Source organism: Syngnathoides biaculeatus, chromosome 2, assembly GCF_019802595.1.
Source record: "Syngnathoides biaculeatus isolate LvHL_M chromosome 2, ASM1980259v1, whole genome shotgun sequence".
NCBI lineage: Eukaryota > Metazoa > Chordata > Actinopteri > Syngnathiformes > Syngnathidae > Syngnathoides > Syngnathoides biaculeatus.
This window is the reverse complement of record NC_084641.1, coordinates 18,854,922-18,875,646: the sequence shown is the minus strand read 5'-3', so window position 1 is coordinate 18,875,646 and position 20,725 is coordinate 18,854,922. Positions and strand designations below refer to the sequence as shown.

The window sequence follows — 20,725 nt, the reverse complement described above, 5'->3', positions numbered from 1 at the left end:
TCCAAACTTAATCATTCAGGTCTTCCCTCAGTTGAAATTGAAATTGAATAATTTGTGTGCTTGAGGAAAAAAAAAAACATCCAATCTTAACCATTCAGGTCTTCCCTCAATTGAAATTTAAATTGAGTAATTTGTGTGCTTGAGAAAACCCACATTATCTAGATCAAACTGTCACGAAACAAAAGTTTCAAAGAAAGTGCAGAATTTGTTTGGAGCCTACTTCCTGGTTCACTGTTGATGGCTGACAATGTAGTGGCTGCTTGACCTCCACCCCCTACCCAAGTTCCTGCAAAATAATGCCGCACTTGCAAAAATGAAGTGTCTTCTGACCTTGAAAATGATCCAATGTTGATTGTCAGATTTGAATGAAAATTTATGACAACTTAACAGCTAAAACTAGAACACCTTGCCTTGCATTTGGAGAACTTTTAGTTCTTTCCCGAACTAATGTTGTAATGAGTGCAAATTTAAAATGGTGAACACATGAAGACTTCAACATGAAGTTCATCAAAATCAACAGTAAACAAGTTTAGTGAGGTGACTTCAACAGAAGCAAGGAAAAAAATATGACACTTCTGGGACCTGCAAAAACTGGATTTTCTTTCCCCATCTTTAAGTCTCAGGGGTTAAAATTGGAGAAAAAAGGTCAATCTTATTGTCTGAACTTTCTGGTCTTACGGTACTCTCAGTCTGCATCCTTATCGAGAGAGTTGTTGGCTTACCCCTCTGTGCAAGGCCGTGCTGCCTCTCTTATCCTTGGCATCTGGCACAGCGTCGTTCGCCAACAGGAATCGGACGCAGTCAGTGTGGCCCCCAAGAACGGCGAGCATCAGAGGTGTCCTACAGGGCACCGCGGGTAATGAAAGAGGAGCATATTTCATATGGCACAAAGAAGCGTGAAGCTGCTTTTTTTGAATGACACAAAGGAGCGAGCACTCACTGGCCAAACTTGTCAGCGACATTGGCAAGGTCGCCATCTTCCCCACATTCAATCATCTTGTGCAGGCAGTCAGCGTGACCGTGAGCAGCTGAGGCCATAAACATTTTTTAACGAGTATTAACAAGAGTGCAAACAAAACTACATATGTGTAATTGCAGATGACGACAATGTGTCACAACCTGCATCCTCTTGTTTACAATATATCATGCACACATAAGAGACTATTTTACAATAGATTTGTTTCAGCAATGTAATTAGCAGCATGACAAGTGGCCATGACCTGTGTGGAATTATCCAAAAAATATGGACTAATTATTTCAAATGCTTCTAATATTATCTATAAATACATGTTCAGTAAGAAAAATGATGACTTAAGTACATGATCTTTTCTATGTCCCGCATTGGTCTTTCTCAGTTTCATTTGCTTTGTTTCATTCGGTTTTTAGAGCTGGTGACACCAGTTGAAACTTTTCATCACCAACATTACACTATAAAGCAGTATATTTTCCCCAAACTATCTCAAACAATAATATTGTTTCATGCCTCTGAAATCTTGAAAAACTAAGCCTCCCGTCATTATTTATATTGATTTTATTTTTGGGCTTTATATCTTATTGATACAAATTTCCTTTCTTGTTTCTCAATTAAATTGTTTTTCTTCATTTTGTGAAGATTCCCATAAACCCCTTTTTTTTTTTTTTTTTTTACAGGAGCAGGCAGCTGATTAGCCGACTCCCAACCTCGGTGGTATTCCTATATTGTCACCAATCCAAGCACGAACCAGGACCAACCCTGCTTAGCTTCAGAGGTCTGACAAGAGCGGGTTACGTGGCGATTGGGTCAACCAAAGTTGCTCCACTTAATTTGAACAAACTTTTCAAAACTTGTAGGACAATGCATAGTCTTATTCCTTGTCAGCTGGTCTAAGATCATGAACGCACAGGATTGAACGTAATGTATTAATATGTCACAAAATGCTAGCTGTTTAAGTAAAAAAAGCGGAAAGGCTGTAGATATTTAATGTATTTAATGTATATATTTCATTTTTCAAAATAATGCCTTAACTTTTATGCACAATGTGAATTTTGAACGTGGAAGGCCTTATTTTCTCTCTGGTATTCAAAATTGTTCTTTCAATCAAGCAAAGATATACTTTATTGAAATTATTGCTGCTTGAACGAATTTTTGTTAGAACACTTGAGTAATGAAAAAATTAGTTCACCCTAACCCTACATTCAAGACCCCGTTACATTGTCATAATTTTATTGCTTTATAAAATCCTTGGTTTAGGTCCCTGTATGATTAAGGTGCAAAAACTTGCTTGAAGATGAGAAAGTTGCATTTCAAATGATGAATTATTAGCAAAACCGCTCCTCAAATGAAAAATATATATTTGGAGCCTTTTACAGGAGAGACAATCTAGTTCTAGACCCCAGCCAACGGTCAACTATCAACAAAAGTGTATGCGTGGGGGTGGGGGGTAGACCAAAATGAACAAATGGATCTAAAAACCTAACATAAAAATAACCTTCATTTGTCAATGATGGTTATGCAGTACATTTAGCAGACAGCTAAGATTAAATCTTTTACTTTAAAGACTCTTCTGGCTGACATTTCATTAAAAGTCCATAAGTATTTTGCTGGCATTATGGGCGATTGATATAGAACATAACGGCTGCTTCAAGATAACAACAATGCAGCATTAACTCTAATACCTGCAACATGAATTGGGGTCCAAATGAGGCGGCTGTCATTCAGGAGACACGAGGCTCCCTGGGCCAACAGGACCTCCACACAGCGGGCATAGCCTTTCTGGGCTGCCAGGTAGAGCACAGAACGGCCAGCAGCGTCTTGCATATCCACATAAGCAGCTGTCTCAGTCAGTAAACGCAGTGCCTGCCAGTGTCCCCTGTCAGCCTGCAAGTAAGGATGGTGGCAAGGACAAGTACAGCTTGCTTCAATTCTATATCGAGGGGGCAAGAGCCAAAATGGAGGGTATGTTGAAGAGAAACTCACAGCGAGATGCAGGGGACTGACTGGAATACTGCTCTCAATGTCTCCAAGTGCATTAAATGACATCTCCAGGAGCTGAAACACACACATATTGATTGGTGTAAGCACATCATGCGTGTAATAGTAAGATACTAACTCCAATGATCATACACAGCAAATAGGGTAGAACCTGAAAACTCTGGGATCACCACCTCTTCCAGCACCATTTCTCTCAAATAGCCACTAATCAATCTGTGCAAATTACAACAACCAGACATTCTAACAGCTTCTTCCCTCTTGGCATTATAATGGTAGGGCTAAGTGACTAAACGATTTTCCGGATTGTGTGTTATGTTTTTCTATCTCAAAATGATTCTCTGTCAATTGGCTGTCTACTGTACTACCAGGGATAGATTATTTGTGTTTTTGATACAGTTGGGAAATAAAGAGGATTTTGATTCTAATAAGCACTTTGACGCTTGCTGGCCCAAGTTCTTGTGAGATACAGTTCAACCTCCAGAGTTATGGGACATTACCACGCCTAAAATATGGGTCCATTTCACAGTCTTTGTGGTTCCGCTTAAACACAACTCATCAGAATCAGATTCATTGGCCAAGTATGTAAACAGGAAATTTTCTCCGGCAGTCGGTGCTGCCCTGGTACGATATTCAGAAGAAAGAACAACAAAATAACAAGAACAAAGAACAAGAGACATTTCCGTTTATAGGAACTTTCCTTATAAGAGTCACAGATGTGCAAGATGTAAAATCTTCTTCATTTAAAACAGGTAAGCGATAAGAGTGTGTCAACGTCCATCTACGAATAAAGACCAAAGAAATAAATTGTACATACCAGCTCCAGGTTCTGTGTGTTGCCATGATAAGCTGCATAGTGAACAGCGCTGTAACCCTTAGCGTTGACCATTGAGGGATCGGCGCCATTGTCCAGAAGATGCTCCAAGCAGCTGTTAACAGGAAGGAAAGATAGAAGGATGTTCAGTCAATGTTTTGACAAAGGTCAGATGTAGTGAGACAGAACCAGGTAAGAAAAACTCACAAGTATGACTCCTTCACCTCTTCTTCATCATGCTGATGATTCCCATAAAAATGGCCATCAACTCTACAAGAACAATTCAAAGTATGTATTTTTGTATGCACCTGTAAAAGTCAATGGGTCCCAGGCTTGATGCAGCTCTTAGCTCTTGAATGGTTTAACAGAAGTGCTTGAAATAACTTGAAAAATGACCTTGAACACAAACTAGTCTGTGAAGTGTTGTAAAATTGTCTGTTTTACCCCACTTGAAAAGTAGTCATTTTAAAGGTACAAGGATTCTGCCCAACAGCGATGATATGCGACAACAGTACCCGGGTTACCCAGTCATGTTTTAGATAAATATGACAGGGACCTGTATATTTTTTAAAATTTGTTTTTAGTTACTTAAGGTGAAGGGTAAAAGGTTAACAATACAGAGCTATGGTGAGTGTGGTAAGGAAGTAAAGAAACGGGTCCAAGCGGGATGGAACAGATGGCGGAATGTGTCTGGTGTTCTATGTGACAGAAGAATATCCGCTAGGATGAAGAGCAAAGTTTATAAAACAGTTTTGAGGCCGGCCATGATGTACGGATGAGAGATGATGGCTCTAAAGAAACAACAGGAAGCAAAACTGGAGGTAGCAGAAATGAAGATGTTGAGGTTCTCGCTTGGTCTGAACAGGTTGGATAGGATTAGAAATGAGCTCATTAGAGGGACAGACAAAGTTGGATGTTTTGGAGACAAGGTCAGAGAGAGAAAACTTCGATGGTTTGGACATTATCCATAGGCGAGAGAGTGAGTATATTGGTAGAAGGATGCTGAGGATGGAGCAGTCATGCAAAAGTACGAGAGGAAGACCAAAGAAAATGTTGATGGATGTTGTGATGGAGGACATGAGGACAGTGGGTGTTAGAGAGGAGGATGCATGAGATAGGCTTAGATGAAAAAAGATGACACGCTGTGGCGACCCATAATGGGACAAGCCGAAAGAAAAAGAAGAAAGGTTAACCCCTAACCCTAACCCTAAGAAAGGTTAATGAAAATTCCATTTAAAATGCAAATTCTTTCTAACAAAAAATATGGTCTTTTCATGCCTAAAAGAACCTCCCCTCCAAAACACACACACACACACACACACACACACACACACACACACACACACACACACACCTGCTGAAAGCTTGTGAGGCTGCAGAGTAGTGCAGAGGGGTGCAGCCTGTTTGATCGGGCTCGTTGATCTCAGCACCAGCGCTAACCAAGGTCACAGTGCACTGGTACCTCCCATTAGCAGCCGCATAGTGTAATGGTGTTCTGGTAGCAAGGAAAAACAACATGGGTCATGCTCACAAGTTGCATATAAGTACTGTACACCAGGGGTGCCCAAACTTTTTCAAGATCTACTTTTCAAGCACCTAGCCTCAAATGATATACTGACGAGGGAGTAGGGCTGAGTGTATTGTCCCCGCGATGTGGCCAAGTGGGGGCATCGCAGCGACTGCCGTGGAGAAAGCAAGAGATAGACGCCAAAGAGGAAGCCAGCTTGCTAGAACTCCCCTCGTGTGCACATGCGCAGTGACATCAGTGTCATGTCATCGACCAAAACTGCGTCGGGGATCAACTGGTCGATCGCGATCAACACATTGGGCACCCCCGCTGTACACGTTCAGTTTTACGAAGTTCATTGCATACAGTAGTCTTACCTTCCCATCAGGTCCCTCCTGTTCAAGTCTGTGCCACTACTTAAGAGCAAGTTCAGACATTCAACATTTCTGGAAAGAAAGACAATCATCAACAGTTCAGTCAACAAGAGATTTGTATGTTGAAAAAAAAAAAAAACCCTGTTATTGTTGCGTGGAATCATTTTTTTAAGTTCTCCTAATTAGACTAATTCTACACGCTGTGATTTTTAAAATCTTAAAATAAAAAGCATGCCAATGCATGACATTCATTAATTCCGCTTTAAACTAGGGCTGTCAAAATTAAAGCGGTAGCTAATGATTAATCAAAAAGATAATGATAACTAAAATAAAACAATCACGTATAGACTTTGATAAATGACAATTATTCTGACCAGATACGCTCATTTATCTCAGCTGTGGGTGGATATATGAAATGGGGCGCAGGTCGCTATAAGGTCAAGGTCAACGCTTACGCCAGTGTAAAGATGAATGAGGAGACTCCGACTGGTGTGTTTTGTGGCCAATTTTATATACAATGCTGAACTCTTTTCTTGGAAGCACAAGTTTAAAATACCATCTCAAAGCCAAATGTGATACTATTTGGCCCCTGTCGCGTGTAAAGTGTGCTTAATAAATAAATAATATCAATTGACAGTCGTGCTTAAAATATCAGTGCCGGTCTACTAAGAAATGCAGCTATTGCCCTGGGACAGTTTACATACATTAAACAAATGTCACAAAGGGGAAGTGCGGTGACTGTGGTCTTGTTTGTGGCTCGGGGGAAAGGGACAAAGATGCCAGAGGCGGGACAGATGTGGTGATATTCAAGGTCATGGGTTCAAGTTGTTTATTTGTCATAAATGTCCATTCTAAGTAGTTTCAACACAGCATTACTGCCATTACCATTACAAAGGTCCACTATCTTAAGGCTAACGTAACAGGAAACACCATTGATGGGCGAGAAGGAATTACCACTGTTTTTTTGGTCATTTTAAAACCGCAAATAATATCATGTAGTAGTACTAACATGCAAAGAGTCTCAACACTGTGGAAACATAACTGTTGGACTGCTACTACGTCATCATCCTGATAATGATCAAGTCTACCTGTGTCACACCATTGCGAGTCAAGTTAAGGTGGGCGCACCAGAGGCAACAGAGTACTTCCGCATTCATGTGACGAGTTTTAACACAGGAAAGTTATTTATTTAATGGGCTTAACAGTATACAGATCAGTGGACTGCAGTTAAGCTTGCATGAAAAGTATGGGCTATACAAGTCAGGGGTGCTTTCAGTTTTATAGGTCAATGAACATTCCAATAGTTGAAAAGGGTTATAATGGGGTTATAACAGGTTGTAAAAGAGTGTGGGGGTCAGAGCATCTGTTTTAGGACAGGATGTGTTTGTTTGCAGGAGCACAGATCAAAGGCAAACCATTTGTACCTCATGTATACGGAATGTCAGGATGGATCACAGAGGCAAAAACATCAGGATAAAAGAGGAGAACAATAGGACTGTCATTCTTTCCAGAAGCCGAACCTACTGTTGGACTCCACTTTGAGATCAACTGCTCTTTGGCTTTTGCCAAATCTTAGTCATATTAACTTTATAACTGTTATGTTACAGTGGAAACCCAGGTTATGAACATAATTAGTTGTACGGCGCCATTTGGAAACTGAAACATTTAGTTGACAGAGGGAATGTTTCCCATTGTAATGAATGAAAATGCAATTACTCTAATTACTTTCAGCCCCCAAGTTGAGTGATATTTTCTTTTTTTTTTTCAAATTAGTGTGGTTAAACATACAGCGCAATGTATAGAAATGAGTGAATTTAAAAACACTAAAGACAATGGCTTATACGTCTTGGTTTTTCAAGTAAATTATTTCATGTAGCTATTAGGACATACTCTACTACTCTACTATTTAATTTTTGTCAGTCAAATAAAGAACCCTCCCCCAAAAAACCGACAAAGATACAGTGCCTACATTTTTTTCCCCCCAATGCGAGAAGCAACATGGTGTAGAGCTTTCCGCTTAACTATGCCAAGTGCTTTGTAAAATACGATAAGTTTCTCCTTTTTTAGGAGCCATTCACGTTTTTTCAAAAGCTCTCCGTGCCAATATCGTACCTAAATAGTGCCAAAGGTGCAAGGGAGAGTGTGCATTGGTGGAACTTCTGCCAAGCCAACGCATACGTGGAGAGCAATTATGATGTGTTTACACTGACTTTACCTGTTCTTTTTTTCATGAGAGACGCTACATTTCAATAAATAACATTAATATCACATAGTATTTTTTTTAATGGTAATTATTTTACAAGTTCTTTTACCAGTTCAATCAGAAACGCAGCAGCTATTGTGAATTGATGATTGAGGATGATGAGATGGCACTCCTGCCTACAAATGGAACAACTTTACATCTAGGCCACGGAGCAGACCTCTAATTTTCAGTTTATAGCAGAGCGTTATGCACAGGTCATACGGCGTAAAAACTGTGCCAAACAAATATGAGCGTTTATCTGAGGTGACACGCTGTGGCGACCCCTAACGGGACAAGCCGAAAGAAATGCATACATACATGTAGCAGGAGAAGCACATAGACCCTTCCATTTATCCATAAGAATATGTAGTTTTCCCTCCCTACAACAGTTCACTTTACACGGCCCTGCTGTTAAACGGATATTTTTTTTTCTGTTTAATTTTTTGCAGTGTAACAGGCTTTTATTTTTTCAAGCGCATATGAATGGCGTTGTGTTCTGCATCCTGGTTTGCTGAGGGAAAACCTGCATTATGTTCAGCGTTCTGATTGGCTAAGGGACTTTAGACCATTGTCAAGCAATCTCCTTCGTGCCATGTGTGAGACAAATGTGAGAAAATGTTAGTGCCTGCCTGAGAAGAGTTTACAAATAAAGTGTGTGGTTAGGGGGTTTACAGCCTTAAAACATAAGAAATGAAAAAAAAAAAAAACTGTAAATGGGGGGGGGGAACAACCTGTAAATGGAAAAAAAAAAGATGCAGTGGAAATGGAAAAACAAATCCTGGAAATGACGCAAACTATTTGTAAAAGAGGTCAAAGTCCCATTGTGGTTACTAAATCATAAATTTTTAATATGAAATTTGACTAGGCGCCATAAATATTCGATGACATGAACATTTGTCGGCCCTTCGGATTCAAAGACACAGTTAACCCGCTTTTCAGCCGGCAACATTTTCTTACCCTCCAGAGGCAGCAGCGTGTAGACAGGTCCTCCCAAAGTTGTCAGGGGTGTTAATGTCAAACCCTGCTGACAGCACATGCTCCTTACTCATGGAGGAAACGATGCTGTACAACTGACCTGTGAGGGGGGGCAGAATGAAACGATGAGGCGGAGTTTACAAACACACAGACGCTTACACAAAGGTAGTTTAGGTGCCGCCACGTTATTTCCAATCACAAACCTGAGGAGAGTAACTTCCGACAACAGTCTGAAAACCCGTAAAGCACAGCTAAGTGCAAGGGGAACATTCCATGGATCCCACGTCTGAAAAAAAAAGAAACCAAACAGAAAGTTAAGCTTCTTTAAGCACATCGTCCTTCTCTTCTAATAATCATAGGACAACTTCAAATGGGGATCCATATTTTGGTCCACTATAGCTATTACACCAGAAGCATACATCACACACACACACACACATTCATTCTCCACTTTAAGACCATCATATTATCTATGTAAATTTAAATTGATTGATGTTTTAAAATGAAATAAATGAAATGATGTTTTAAATGATTTAATTTATTAAAGAGAAAAAGTTATCTCACCTGTGCAAAAAAGTAATTATTACCTTTGCTAATTCATGAGTCAGTGCCCTGCGACCCTTACCAAGAAAAGTGCTGTTGTATATTGAACGGAACTTAAATCTGTCTCGAGAAAATCAAGTCAGATAAAAGATTTAAAAAAAATAAAAGCTGTCACAAAATGGCACAATCCAAAGAAGTCCCAGAATAGTCGAGAACTAAAGTAATTGACATCTATCAGTCTAGAAATGGTTCCAAAAGACATTTCTAAAGCGTTAGGATTCCAGCGAACCATAAAGAGAGCAATTAGAACAGAAGGCTTCCCTCGCTGATGAGACTGGTCAAAAATGGCATCCATGCCAAGGTGAAAAACATTGCTGACCAAAAAGAACAACGCTCATCTTACTTTTGCAAAAAAAAAAAAAATCTGAACCAAAAAAAAACTTTGGGAAAACCTTATATGGACTGACCAACCATTTACTCATATTAGCCGTTCATAGCGCCTGCTTAAACTATTCTAAACAAGAGTTTTACCTTTCTTATGCTAAGTCAGTCATGAAGATATTTTTAATGTTTGTAAAAGCTTTGTTATGTGTTTTATATTACGGTGTGTTTCTGGTACCTGGCCGTGTCCGCTCCATTGGTCATTAGAGTGCTGATCAGCAGTTCATGGCCGAACTTAGCAGCGACATGGAGAGGAGTATTGCCATACCTATCCACACAATCGATTTCACCACCTGTAGGGACACAAGGAGTTGCACAGAATGGATTTAAATCATGACCTAGTTAACCATAAAGTGCAGAATAATAGGTTTTAATTACTTTTTTATTTTTAAAACATGGACAGAGGATTTCCTTAATTTCCTAATAAATAATGCATTTTTATTTTTAAAACATTCTAGACATAAAGGAGGTGTGCACCTAGGGTTGGGCATGGAAAACTGATTGGTAATGGGATTAATGTTCCGATTCCGGTTAATATTTCGGTTCCCATGCCAGGTCATTAGCAAATGTACATCGCAATGAATTGGGACAAAATTCACAAATATTATTACACAGTTTCAAAAACATTAACCTTGTCTCTCATCAGTGGGTAGGAGAAGGAATACAATAAGTATAAAATAAACTAAAATAAAGGAAGGATAAATAAATATATAAACCACAGGTGTCTTGTGAAGTTAAGTTTTGTGTCGCGTTTCGGTGCGTACCCTTCAAAATAAAAAGCCAAGAAGCTTAAAACAGGAAGTCAAGTTAAATCTTGCACATATAAATCATTTGAAATGATAAACAGTCCCAGATAAATATCTTAACAATGCTATATTTAACTTTTAGCTGAAACATTATTAATGAATATTAAGTCAGTTGAATTAGTTAAAGACTTTGTGTTTTAGTTCATAGGCATAAAGAGATGGGAATATGAATTTGATGTTGATACTTATGAGGAACCCAGAGGCAAATGTTCATTTTAGTCTATGCTGTGGGCTACTAAGAAAATGGATGTTCATAACTTGGACACCCTTTATTTAAAGGGTATGGAAGGACCGCAATGCACATTTTTGCTAATATTATAGCGTTTTTATGCTGAATACAAATCTTAAATCCGTTATGAAGGAAACTTTTTTATTTTTCGATTATTTGCAACAAATAATCGCACATTGCTGGATTTGCTGGAAAAAGAAACAGGCAATCAGGAGCGTGATGTAGAACGTTGTGACGACATGGATCCCGTAGGAATACACTGTAAGAACGGTGATGAAATTTCCGATAATTCAAGCAATGAACATTATTCTGAAGGGTCCCACAAAGATGGTGAAGAATACGAGCTTTATGAAGGCGTCAAAGGTTATCAATTTGAGCCAGTTAGGCAGCACCCACATTCAAATTCAGACGAAGTAGCTGGCGATAAAGAACCAGACATAGCAGTCAGACCCAAGGTGGAGGAAATATCGACTGGTAAGCGTTTGTGAAGTTCTTGTTTGGTCTAGTTAGTCATAAACTGATAAATAGAAAAGGCTTCGATATTCTGAATGTATATACGTATAAGTATATAAGTTACGTATAAGTTTTCGGTCTTGTTTTGAAATTATGCAAACGCCGTGTATTTAGTGATTTGGTAGGCGACAAGAGTGACAACTACTTTGCATGTAAAAGGCTTATCATTGCACCAGAACGCACAGAAGCCGATAACGTCTAAGTTGGCATATTTTCACAAATAAGTAAGAATGTAATAATATAATGCTGCTTTCTTTCGGCTTGTTCCGTCATCTCAGCCAAACGCTCATATTTGTTTGGCACAGTTTTAATAATAATAAAATAAAAATAATAAAAAATAATTTTTACGAATTGGTTTTAGCTTACAATCACTGAGGAATTCTCGAAATGAATGGGTTTTTCTTCGGCGTGAATACCAAAGACTAACAGCTTATCATCATTCCAAAAGAGCACATTCCAGAATTTGGGACGTCAGAGGGCCGCCCACAAAATGAGTCGTTTAGCAGGTAACAGAAACTCGGTCAAAGTTCACGGACTTTAAATCATAAACACTTGTATTTTTTGGAAAAAACATCAAACAGGATTTGCATTTTATGGAATATATATATATATATGTATATAAGATAATTTGCGTTAGAAATTAGCCACTCCATACACTTTAAACCAAAAATTGAGAAGCGTTTGGAACCGGAATTAAAATAAGGAACTGAAATCTGGACTGGAATTGCTCAGATTCAAACAATGCCCTACTCTATTTAAACCAATGAAGAAAAAAAAATAGTAATTAGTATTTTCATTTATGACTTGGATCCATTAATGTTTTACAGAAACATTTGACTACAAAAAAACATTCAGGTTTTGTACTGTATGTTGCACACACAAAAAAACTCTTAAGCGCTTTTAAAAACTTTCTGATCCAAAAATGAATGGTGATGGTTACCATTCTGGATTAGGATCTGAGAACGTGTGAAGCGTCCATGAATGGCTGCCATGTGCAGGGGGCTCTTCCCTTCTTTGCTCTGTTGTTGAGGACGACAAAAAATTCAGGTCAGAAAACGCAACACAATCTCAATTCACGAGATGCCAAAAACAAGCCAGAAAAAAGGTGAGTTTGTATGAGAGATCTTAAAAAGGAAACAAGTCATTTTACGTCTGTGACATGGAAATACCTTCGTCCGTCCTATTATCTCCCTGCATTGCATCACGGCACCAGTAAACATCAATCACTATCACCATAAATCTATTTTCCTCCTGCTTAATTGAGGTCAGCTCACCAGGGCAGCAGCTTAAGCAGCAAAGCCCAAACGTCCCTTTCCTCAGCTATTTCGTCCAGCTCTAACAGCAGAATTCTGAGGTGTTCCAAGGACAACCAAGAGATGCAATCTTTCCACTTTGTCCTGGGTCATCCAAGAGGCCTCCTCCCAGTGGGACACACTGAAAACACCTCACCAGGGAGGGCTCCAAACCAGATGCCCGAGCTACCTCATCTGGTTCCTCTCGATGTGGAGGAGAGCAGGGTCTCAGCTCTTAGCTACTCCTGGATGACCGAGATTCTCACCCTGTCTGGAAGGGAGAACCTGGACATCCTGTGGAGGAAACTAATTTCACTCACTTGTATCAAGGACCTTGTTCTTTTGATCACGGCCCACAGCTCGTGATCATAAGTGAGGGTGGGAACATAGACCATCTCCTAAACCCAAAGTGTTGCCTTTTAGCTCAGCTCCTTCTTCACCAAGACCGACTGACACAGAGTCCGCATCGCTGTAGACGCTGCACTGATCCACCTTGTCGACCACCTATTCTATTCTTTCCTCAACAAAACAACTGCAGTCTGGTCTAGTACTCCCACTCTTCTACTACTAAGCCATGCTATTGTAAAATGCAGAATGTGGTTTGACACTGTCATGGTGAAATAAACAGGGGCGTCCAAGACAAAGACATTGTTTGGATGGCAGCATGTTTCTCCAAAACCTGTATGTACCTTTCAGGAGTAATGGTACCTTCACAGATGTGAAAGTTAACGACGCCATTGGTACTAACACAGCCCCATACCGCCACAGATGCTGGCTTTTGAACTTTGCATCCATAATAGTCTGGATGGTTCTTTACCTCTTTGGTCCGAAGTACACAATCTTGTTAATTGAGTAATCCAAAACGAGTCTCCAGAGTCTGGAATATGATATTTTTAGTAAAGCAAAGTTTTTTTGTCAAGCCATTCACTTTGGGCAACACAAATGGAACTAGGAAAGCGCACTTAATTCCTCACAGCTCATGAAAACTGTAAGTCAATGACGACAGCACGAAAAGCACACTGGTGGGCTAAGATTGGATAAAAAGTCAAACTTCAAGAAATTTCAAACTTTTCTTTATATTTGTTTACAATAATGTAGTGTACTGGATGATGTAGGCGACGACCCCCCCATAAAATTCAATTTTATTCTGTACACCATGTGTGCATATAGTGGGCAGCGTCCCATTTTTGGGACATCATGATTTTCACACATTATATCCTTCAGTATATCAAAATATTTAAGTGTTTTAATCTGAAGACATCATTTGGTATCAGGAGAGGATAACTCATTGGTCAAAGTTAGCACGGCGTTATTTCACTTTCCTTCCTGACCCAACATGGCTGCCTCAAGTACACATGCTGCTCTGCTGAGGAAACTCATTTCGGGCACTTGTATCCGGGATGTCGTCATTTAGGACACGACCCACCGCTCGTGACCAGGAGTGAGGGTTCCAATGTAGATCGACCGTTAAATTGTATAGAGTTTGCGTTTTCTCCCTGTGCCCGTGTGGCTTTTCTCCGGGCACTCCAGTTTCCTCCCACATCCCAAAAGCACACAACATTAATTGGACACTCTAAAGTGCCCCTCGGTATGATTGCGAGTGCGACTGTTGTCTCTCTCCATGTGCCCTGCGATTGGTTGGCAACCGGTTCAGGATGCACCCTGCCCCTTGCCCGAAGATAGCTGGGATGTGCTCCAGCATGCCTGTGATCCTCGTGAGGATAAGCGGCTCAGACAATGGACGGATAGATATAATTCCCCATTCTAATCATTTGCCTCTGACCAAAAAATATGAGACAGTGTGATTAAGTGCGTTTGCAGCCCATTCCAAAACCCCATCCACAATAATCCCAATTGGAATATATGATTATAATTATTATTATCCATCCATTTTCTTTTGTCGCTTATCCTCACGAGGGTGGCGGGGTTTCAACGGGCAGGAGGTGGGGTACACCCTGAACTGAACTGGTTACCAGCCAATCGCAGGGCACATGGAGTGTTTTCAAAGAGAAGAAAGGGAGAAAGGTCAGTATGCAACCAAGTTTGTCTTCAAAATGCTAATCCATCAGTATTATTTAATGCGTAAGTGTTGTTCTAGAATAAGAATTAATTAATAAACATGTCTCTAGGATGTACCACTTCAGAGAACTGATAACATACCCGTCCCAGTTTTGGGATGCTGCCCGCGAGAGGGTACATCTTTTTTCCCCTTTGTTTTATGCCTTCAACGAAAAATAAGTGTTATTTCCTTGATTGTGGCCTTTTAGGAGACTTTTATCTCAATAAGGCAAAAAATTGCCACCCTCCCCATGAAAGGGTTAACTACAAACCACAACCCCTTCACCATAAAATGAATAAATGTACATTAACTACTGACTTGCTGGTTGACATCTGCCCCGTTGTTGACCAGCAACTCCAGACAGAGGGCGCCGTTGGTTGAGACAGCGGCCAGGTGCAGAGGCGTGTAGCCGCACCTGTTGGGCTGATTCACGTTCGCCCCGTGGTTTACCAGCTCAGTGGCCACAGCCTCCTGCCCCATGTAGCACGCCATGTGGAGCGCCGTGTTCCCAAACCCATTGGGCTCGTCGATCTGACAAAGCGCGTAACAACGTGCCGATAAGTTTTTCGAAAGACTTGAAATTAAAGCTGATGTGGGCTGAGGGTCTTACCTCTGCCCCCATCCTGAGCAGGTATTTTACAATTTCGATGTGGCCACTAGCGGCAGCGGCATGGAGAGGCGTGTATCCTTGCTTGTCCTTGCTGCTCTTGTCTGCGCCACGTGACAACAGCAGCTTCACAACCTCCACATGACCTGGACCACAGCACATGAACATCAATAGCGTTCCGCAAAGTGCGGCGAGCACACACGAGAGCCCCATTTCGCCCTTCTGATCAAAGTCCACAAAAGGTATTATAACTATCATTTACCATCACTAAAGGATGAATTATCCTGAGCAATTCTTCTGTGATGTGGGTTTTAATGTTATATCAGAAATTTAGCTGCTCGCATGCTGTTCAAACAGGTTTCTGAAAAACTGACTGATGATGTCCAACAAGATAAATAAAACAAGAGTGAGTTACCTGATGTTACAGCACAGAGATATCAGATTTTGTTTATTAAGTTACCCAAGTAAGCAGCAGAGTGAACAGCCTGTCGCTCCTTCTTATCGATGGCACTCAGGTTGGCTCCCTTGTTCAGCAGCAGCTTCACCATCTAGCAGAGATTCGCCAGTCATTTCCGTCATTTTATTTTGAGGACTCTTTCAGTCGAGCTCTCTATGTGCATGGCTCACCTCCTGGAAACCACTCTGAGCGGCATGGTGCAGTGCAGTTCGGCCGGTGCGATCGGCCATGTTCAGGTTGCTCAGCTGGCTCAACAAGGCCTCGGCGCAGCGAGTGGCCCGGTTGGCAGCCGCCACGTGCAGCGCTGTCTGCCAGAACTTGTCTCGGGCATTGGCCTCGGCGCCACGCCTCAGCAGCAGGCCCACAGCCCTCTGTGGACACAAAAGGCACTCTGTGTTGTTTCCACTTGGGTGTATTTGCTACAGTGGGCAGTTTCCATTGTCTCTATTCTGCCCGAGTTTGGCAGGCAGTTATCAGTTCTCCAAATGAAAAGCAAAGGGCTCTTGCATCATTAGCGTATCATAAATTGCTTGCTTATTGGTAATTTACAATGGGAAACACCAGAGTCTAACGCACATGAACATTTGTTTTTAGGTCCTTTTAAGTCATTGTAAAAAGGGTATTTTAACACAAGGGGGACAGTACCATACAACATACGTGAGTACAGGAAGATATGCTCACAGCTCTGTAGAAAATTAATGAAAAATTTACTGGGTCAGAAGCAAAACGGCAAAGGTATCACATAATGAATATGTTTGCATTCCACATTTACTGTAACTAAAACATTTTTTTGCTTACCTCATTCCTTGAAGCGGCCGCTCTATGCAAGGGGGTAAGCCATACATGATCTTTAGCGTTCACATTGGCACCTGAAGGTAAAAAAGGGATTAATCATATTGCGGTTGAATGGGAATGGATAGTTTGGGGGTGAATAGAAAACAATACAAGACAGTGTACACGGCGCCTTAAAACCTTTTCATGATAGCACCAAGGATTGCAGTTTTTGTACGTTTGTGAGGGTCAATCAACAAGTCTGCAATGCACAGTCATTTTGTTTACATACACACCGGGGGGGCCTCACTTGAAATTCGCATGCATTATGTTTAAAAAGGGTTTCAACGGGTTTATAGATATTTATGTACATTTGAATGTGTAATATAATGGTTGTAATGGTAATAATGTAATGGGTAGATCTGAAACATATCCTTCATTAAAAACAGCGATTTACTGCATTAGTTAAGGAAGCCCACCGAGGCAAGTGTCTGACCTGATTCAATGAGGAGGTCCATGATATGAACATCCCCCATGCATGCAGCAGCATGAAGTGGCGTGCGGCGCTCTTGGTCCTGTTTTATTAGAAATAGAATGAAAAACCCTGCACAACAAGCACCATTTCTCTCCACACCTACCAGTGCATTGACATCCTCCTTTTTGTGCAATAATATTTGGACTTCTTCAGCATTACGGTTGAAGATGGCCTGGACCAGAGGAGGCTGCAAAATACAAACAGTACAGTAGAATCTAAATTATTTGGAGGGTAAGGGGCGGTTGGTTAAGGTTACATTATAGCGTTATTTAGTCTTATTCACAATAGTTTTGATTGTAATTATTACATTCTAACCTTGGAACACATCGGGAGTTGCACAGCATTTTTTTTTCATCTGCACCACGCAATAGGAAAAAAAAAACCCATCATTTTGTATTTTTCATGGTACGCTAAAATTACAGTTAACCGCATTCCATTCAACTCGGGTGAATAAATTGATGTATTCCTTTTGTATCAGCCACTGATTTATAAGCGACGTGACATTAAATTGCGGCTAATGTAAACGGCGAGAATGCCCGGTAAATAGACGCAGCCCACAGCAAGGCCTACATTATAGGGCCCCAAGTATCCCCAATGGCCCGATTTAGTTAGCCGTGAGCTATTTAATTGTTGCGGAGTCACTACAATTGCACTTGGACAAATAATAAACTGGTTCCACGGCGCGCTGACTCCGACGCCGCCATCCAACCCCGCGAAATAGGTTATACGCAGGATTCCAAAACAAGTCGGCCTCTCTGGTGAACACGGTCATTTGCTGCGCAGCACAGCTTCTCAGCAAATAGACGGCGCCTTTGTCGGCGTACCTGGTCTGCAATGTTGAGTACTCCCATCTCCCAAACTCAGCCGGGACGGAGCTCCTTCATGGGGCTGAAACCTGGAGGTATACTGCGGCGCCTTGCTATTTCCACCTTTTACACGACATCCATCGCAAGCGGAGAACACAATTGCGACTCCCTCCCGATCTGACACTGTTGTTGTCTGCATCTGATGTGGGCTTGACGATGCTGCCTGCCGCTGCCCAGCTCCGAGCTGGTCCGCCTACAGGCTCGGCGGGCGCTTGATGCGTCACTTGGTCAAATTGCGACATCTTGTGGTCAGATTGCGCACAGGATCGAATAAATATTCCCGTTACAGACAGAAACAATCGATTTCAGAAGGCTGGATGAGCAGCAGGCACCACCGTCATGCTGTTCGTGGCCATTTTTGTCCATAAACATTGCTGCTAATCTTTAAGACTTTATATATATATATATATATATATATATATATATATTATATATATATATATACACTACTACTTTACCTGCATAATGTGTTGAAAGAATAATACTTGTTAGTAGTATAAAATCAATGATCCATCTATCTATTTCCTCCACTTATCTGAGGTCAAGTCGCAAGGCCCAGACTTTCTTTTTCGCCAGCCACTTCATCCAGCCGAGAGTGTGTCCTGGGCCGTCCCCGAGTGGAATGCCCCCAGAACACCTCACCAGTGGGGCGTCTGTGAGGGATTTGAATCAGATGCCCCAGCCACCTCATCTGGCTCCTCTCAACGCGGAGGAGCAGCGGATCCACTCTCAGCCCCTCCCGGATGACTGAGCTTCTCACCCTATCTCTCTATCTCCCGGACACTCTGCTGAGGAAACTCATTTCGGGCACTTGTATCCGGGATGTCGTCATTTAGGACACGACCCACCGCTCGTGACCAGGAGTGAGGGTTCCAATGTTGATCGACCGTTAAATTGTATAGAGTTTGCGTTTTCTCCCTGTGCCCGCGTGGCTTTTCTCCGGGCACTCCAGTTTCCTCCCACATCCCAAAAGCACACAACATTAATTGGACACTCTAAAGTGCCCCTCGGTATGATTGCGAGTGCGACTGTTGTCTCTCTCCATGTGCCCTCCGATTGGTTGGCAACCGGTTCAGGATGCACCCTGCCCCTTGCCCGAAGATAGCTGGGATGTGCTCCAGCATGCCTGTGATCCTCGTGAGGATAAGCGGCTCAGACAATGGACAGATAGATATAATTCCCCATTCTAATCATTTGCCTCTGACCAAAAAATATGAGACAGTGTGATTAAGTGCGTTTGCAGCCCATTCCAAAACCCCATCCACAATAATCCCAATTGGAATATATGATTATAATTATTATTATCCATCCATTTTCTTTTGCCGCTTATCCTCACGAGGGTGGCGGGGTTTCAACGGGCAGGAGGTGGGGTACACCCTGAACTGAACTGGTTACCAGCCAATCACAGGGCACATTGAGACAGACAACAATCACACCTATGGGCAATTTAGAGTGTCCAATTAATGTTGCAAGTTATTGGGGCGTGGGAGGAAACCGGAGTGCCCAAAGGAAACCCACGCCGGTACGGGGAGAACATGCAAACTCCACACAGGCAGGGCTGGGAATGAATCCGAGTCCTCAGAATTGTGAAGCCAACGCTTCATGAGCTGAACCACTATGCCGCCATTATTTTGTTTCTGACATACTTACATAGTAAGTAGTAGTACATAAGCAAGTATCATGAGATACTCAAATAAAGATAACTCTGATCTTTTGATTGTAATTGTACATTTTCTTATTGCAGTTTTGATGAAAAAAAACTACCATTAAAGATCCCTCAAAATTTCAAAAACACGGCCTTCACTAAGATCATGACATGCCCTAAACGAAATATACAATTGCACCATTTAAACTGAAGTCACACAAAAACACCTGAGTCCGAAAACTAAATATGAATTCAAAATATTTTTATTCAAGCAAATTTAAAAAAAAAATATTCAGGAAGATTTATCAAAAAAGCTACAATCTCATCATTCCCATTGAATAGAGTAGAAAAGAGTATGTACCACAACGGTACAACGGTATCTCATGCATACACACACATATATATATATATATTATATATATATATATATATATATATATATGCACACACACACAATCTCTGCATAGTCGAAGAGAAAACCAACAGAACCCCACAGGAACTCTCCTCGGCTTGCTGACAAGGCAGCACACTTGCAAATCCGGCCGTTTTCGTGCATGTTTTTTTTTAAAAAATTTTGCTCACAAAAACACGATGCATACAAGATCAGAGGGTTTAAAAGATGTTCCGACTGCTCGTCAATCTTTTTTGTTGCGATTGCAACGGTGCGTACTTCTGAACGACGATCCTCTGGCTCAAGCATCACCAGAGGGATTCTGACCCGAACGTGCACAGTGGCTCATGTCCTAAAATGACCCAAAGTTTTCACAGAAATACGCGTGTAAATAATTGTACCTGCAATGTCGAAGTGTTTTCATGGTAAGCGGACCATTAGACGTGATATAATTCAGAAAAGTACTACAAAGGTGAAAATTGAATATGGCTGATGGGGTATTGAGCGACCAAAGTGGAAAAAAAATTTACAACAGAGACATACAGGTACAAGAATAAAGTCATATTATGAGAATAAAATTGTAATATGAGGAAAAACAAGAAAATATATTTTTAATGTTATTACAAGAAAATATAGGTATCCATTTTTGCTTACATGTTAAGACTGCAATGCCTTAGAACAAACTTTTTT

The 20,725-nt window shown here is 41.1% G+C and overlaps 1 protein-coding gene across 2 annotated transcripts in view; it reads right to left on the bottom strand.

The window, feature by feature from the left end:
• LOC133510809 (serine/threonine-protein phosphatase 6 regulatory ankyrin repeat subunit C-like) overlaps window positions 1-18,198 on the bottom strand; it is a 36,676-nt gene extending 18,478 nt beyond the window's left edge. For both annotated transcript variants that reach the window (XM_061839171.1, XM_061839182.1), the window contains exons 1-20: window positions 17,958-18,198; window positions 17,237-17,320; window positions 17,095-17,173; window positions 16,626-16,696; window positions 15,998-16,198; window positions 15,831-15,918; window positions 15,374-15,516; window positions 15,082-15,294; window positions 12,353-12,431; window positions 10,043-10,157; window positions 9,084-9,166; window positions 8,863-8,980; window positions 5,667-5,735; window positions 5,137-5,277; window positions 3,990-4,052; window positions 3,786-3,897; window positions 2,957-3,028; window positions 2,656-2,857; window positions 941-1,028; window positions 723-840 (exon numbers count right to left, since the gene is read on the bottom strand). In XM_061839171.1, the coding sequence (XP_061695155.1) occupies window positions 723-840; window positions 941-1,028; window positions 2,656-2,857; window positions 2,957-3,028; window positions 3,786-3,897; window positions 3,990-4,052; window positions 5,137-5,277; window positions 5,667-5,735; window positions 8,863-8,980; window positions 9,084-9,166; window positions 10,043-10,157; window positions 12,353-12,431; window positions 15,082-15,294; window positions 15,374-15,516; window positions 15,831-15,918; window positions 15,998-16,198; window positions 16,626-16,696; window positions 17,095-17,173; window positions 17,237-17,320; window positions 17,958-17,984 (2,166 nt within the window). In that variant the 5' untranslated portion in view covers window positions 17,985-18,198. The remainder of the gene's footprint in view (window positions 1-722; window positions 841-940; window positions 1,029-2,655; window positions 2,858-2,956; window positions 3,029-3,785; window positions 3,898-3,989; window positions 4,053-5,136; window positions 5,278-5,666; window positions 5,736-8,862; window positions 8,981-9,083; window positions 9,167-10,042; window positions 10,158-12,352; window positions 12,432-15,081; window positions 15,295-15,373; window positions 15,517-15,830; window positions 15,919-15,997; window positions 16,199-16,625; window positions 16,697-17,094; window positions 17,174-17,236; window positions 17,321-17,957) is intronic.
• Between the last annotated feature and the right edge of the window lie 2,527 nt (window positions 18,199-20,725).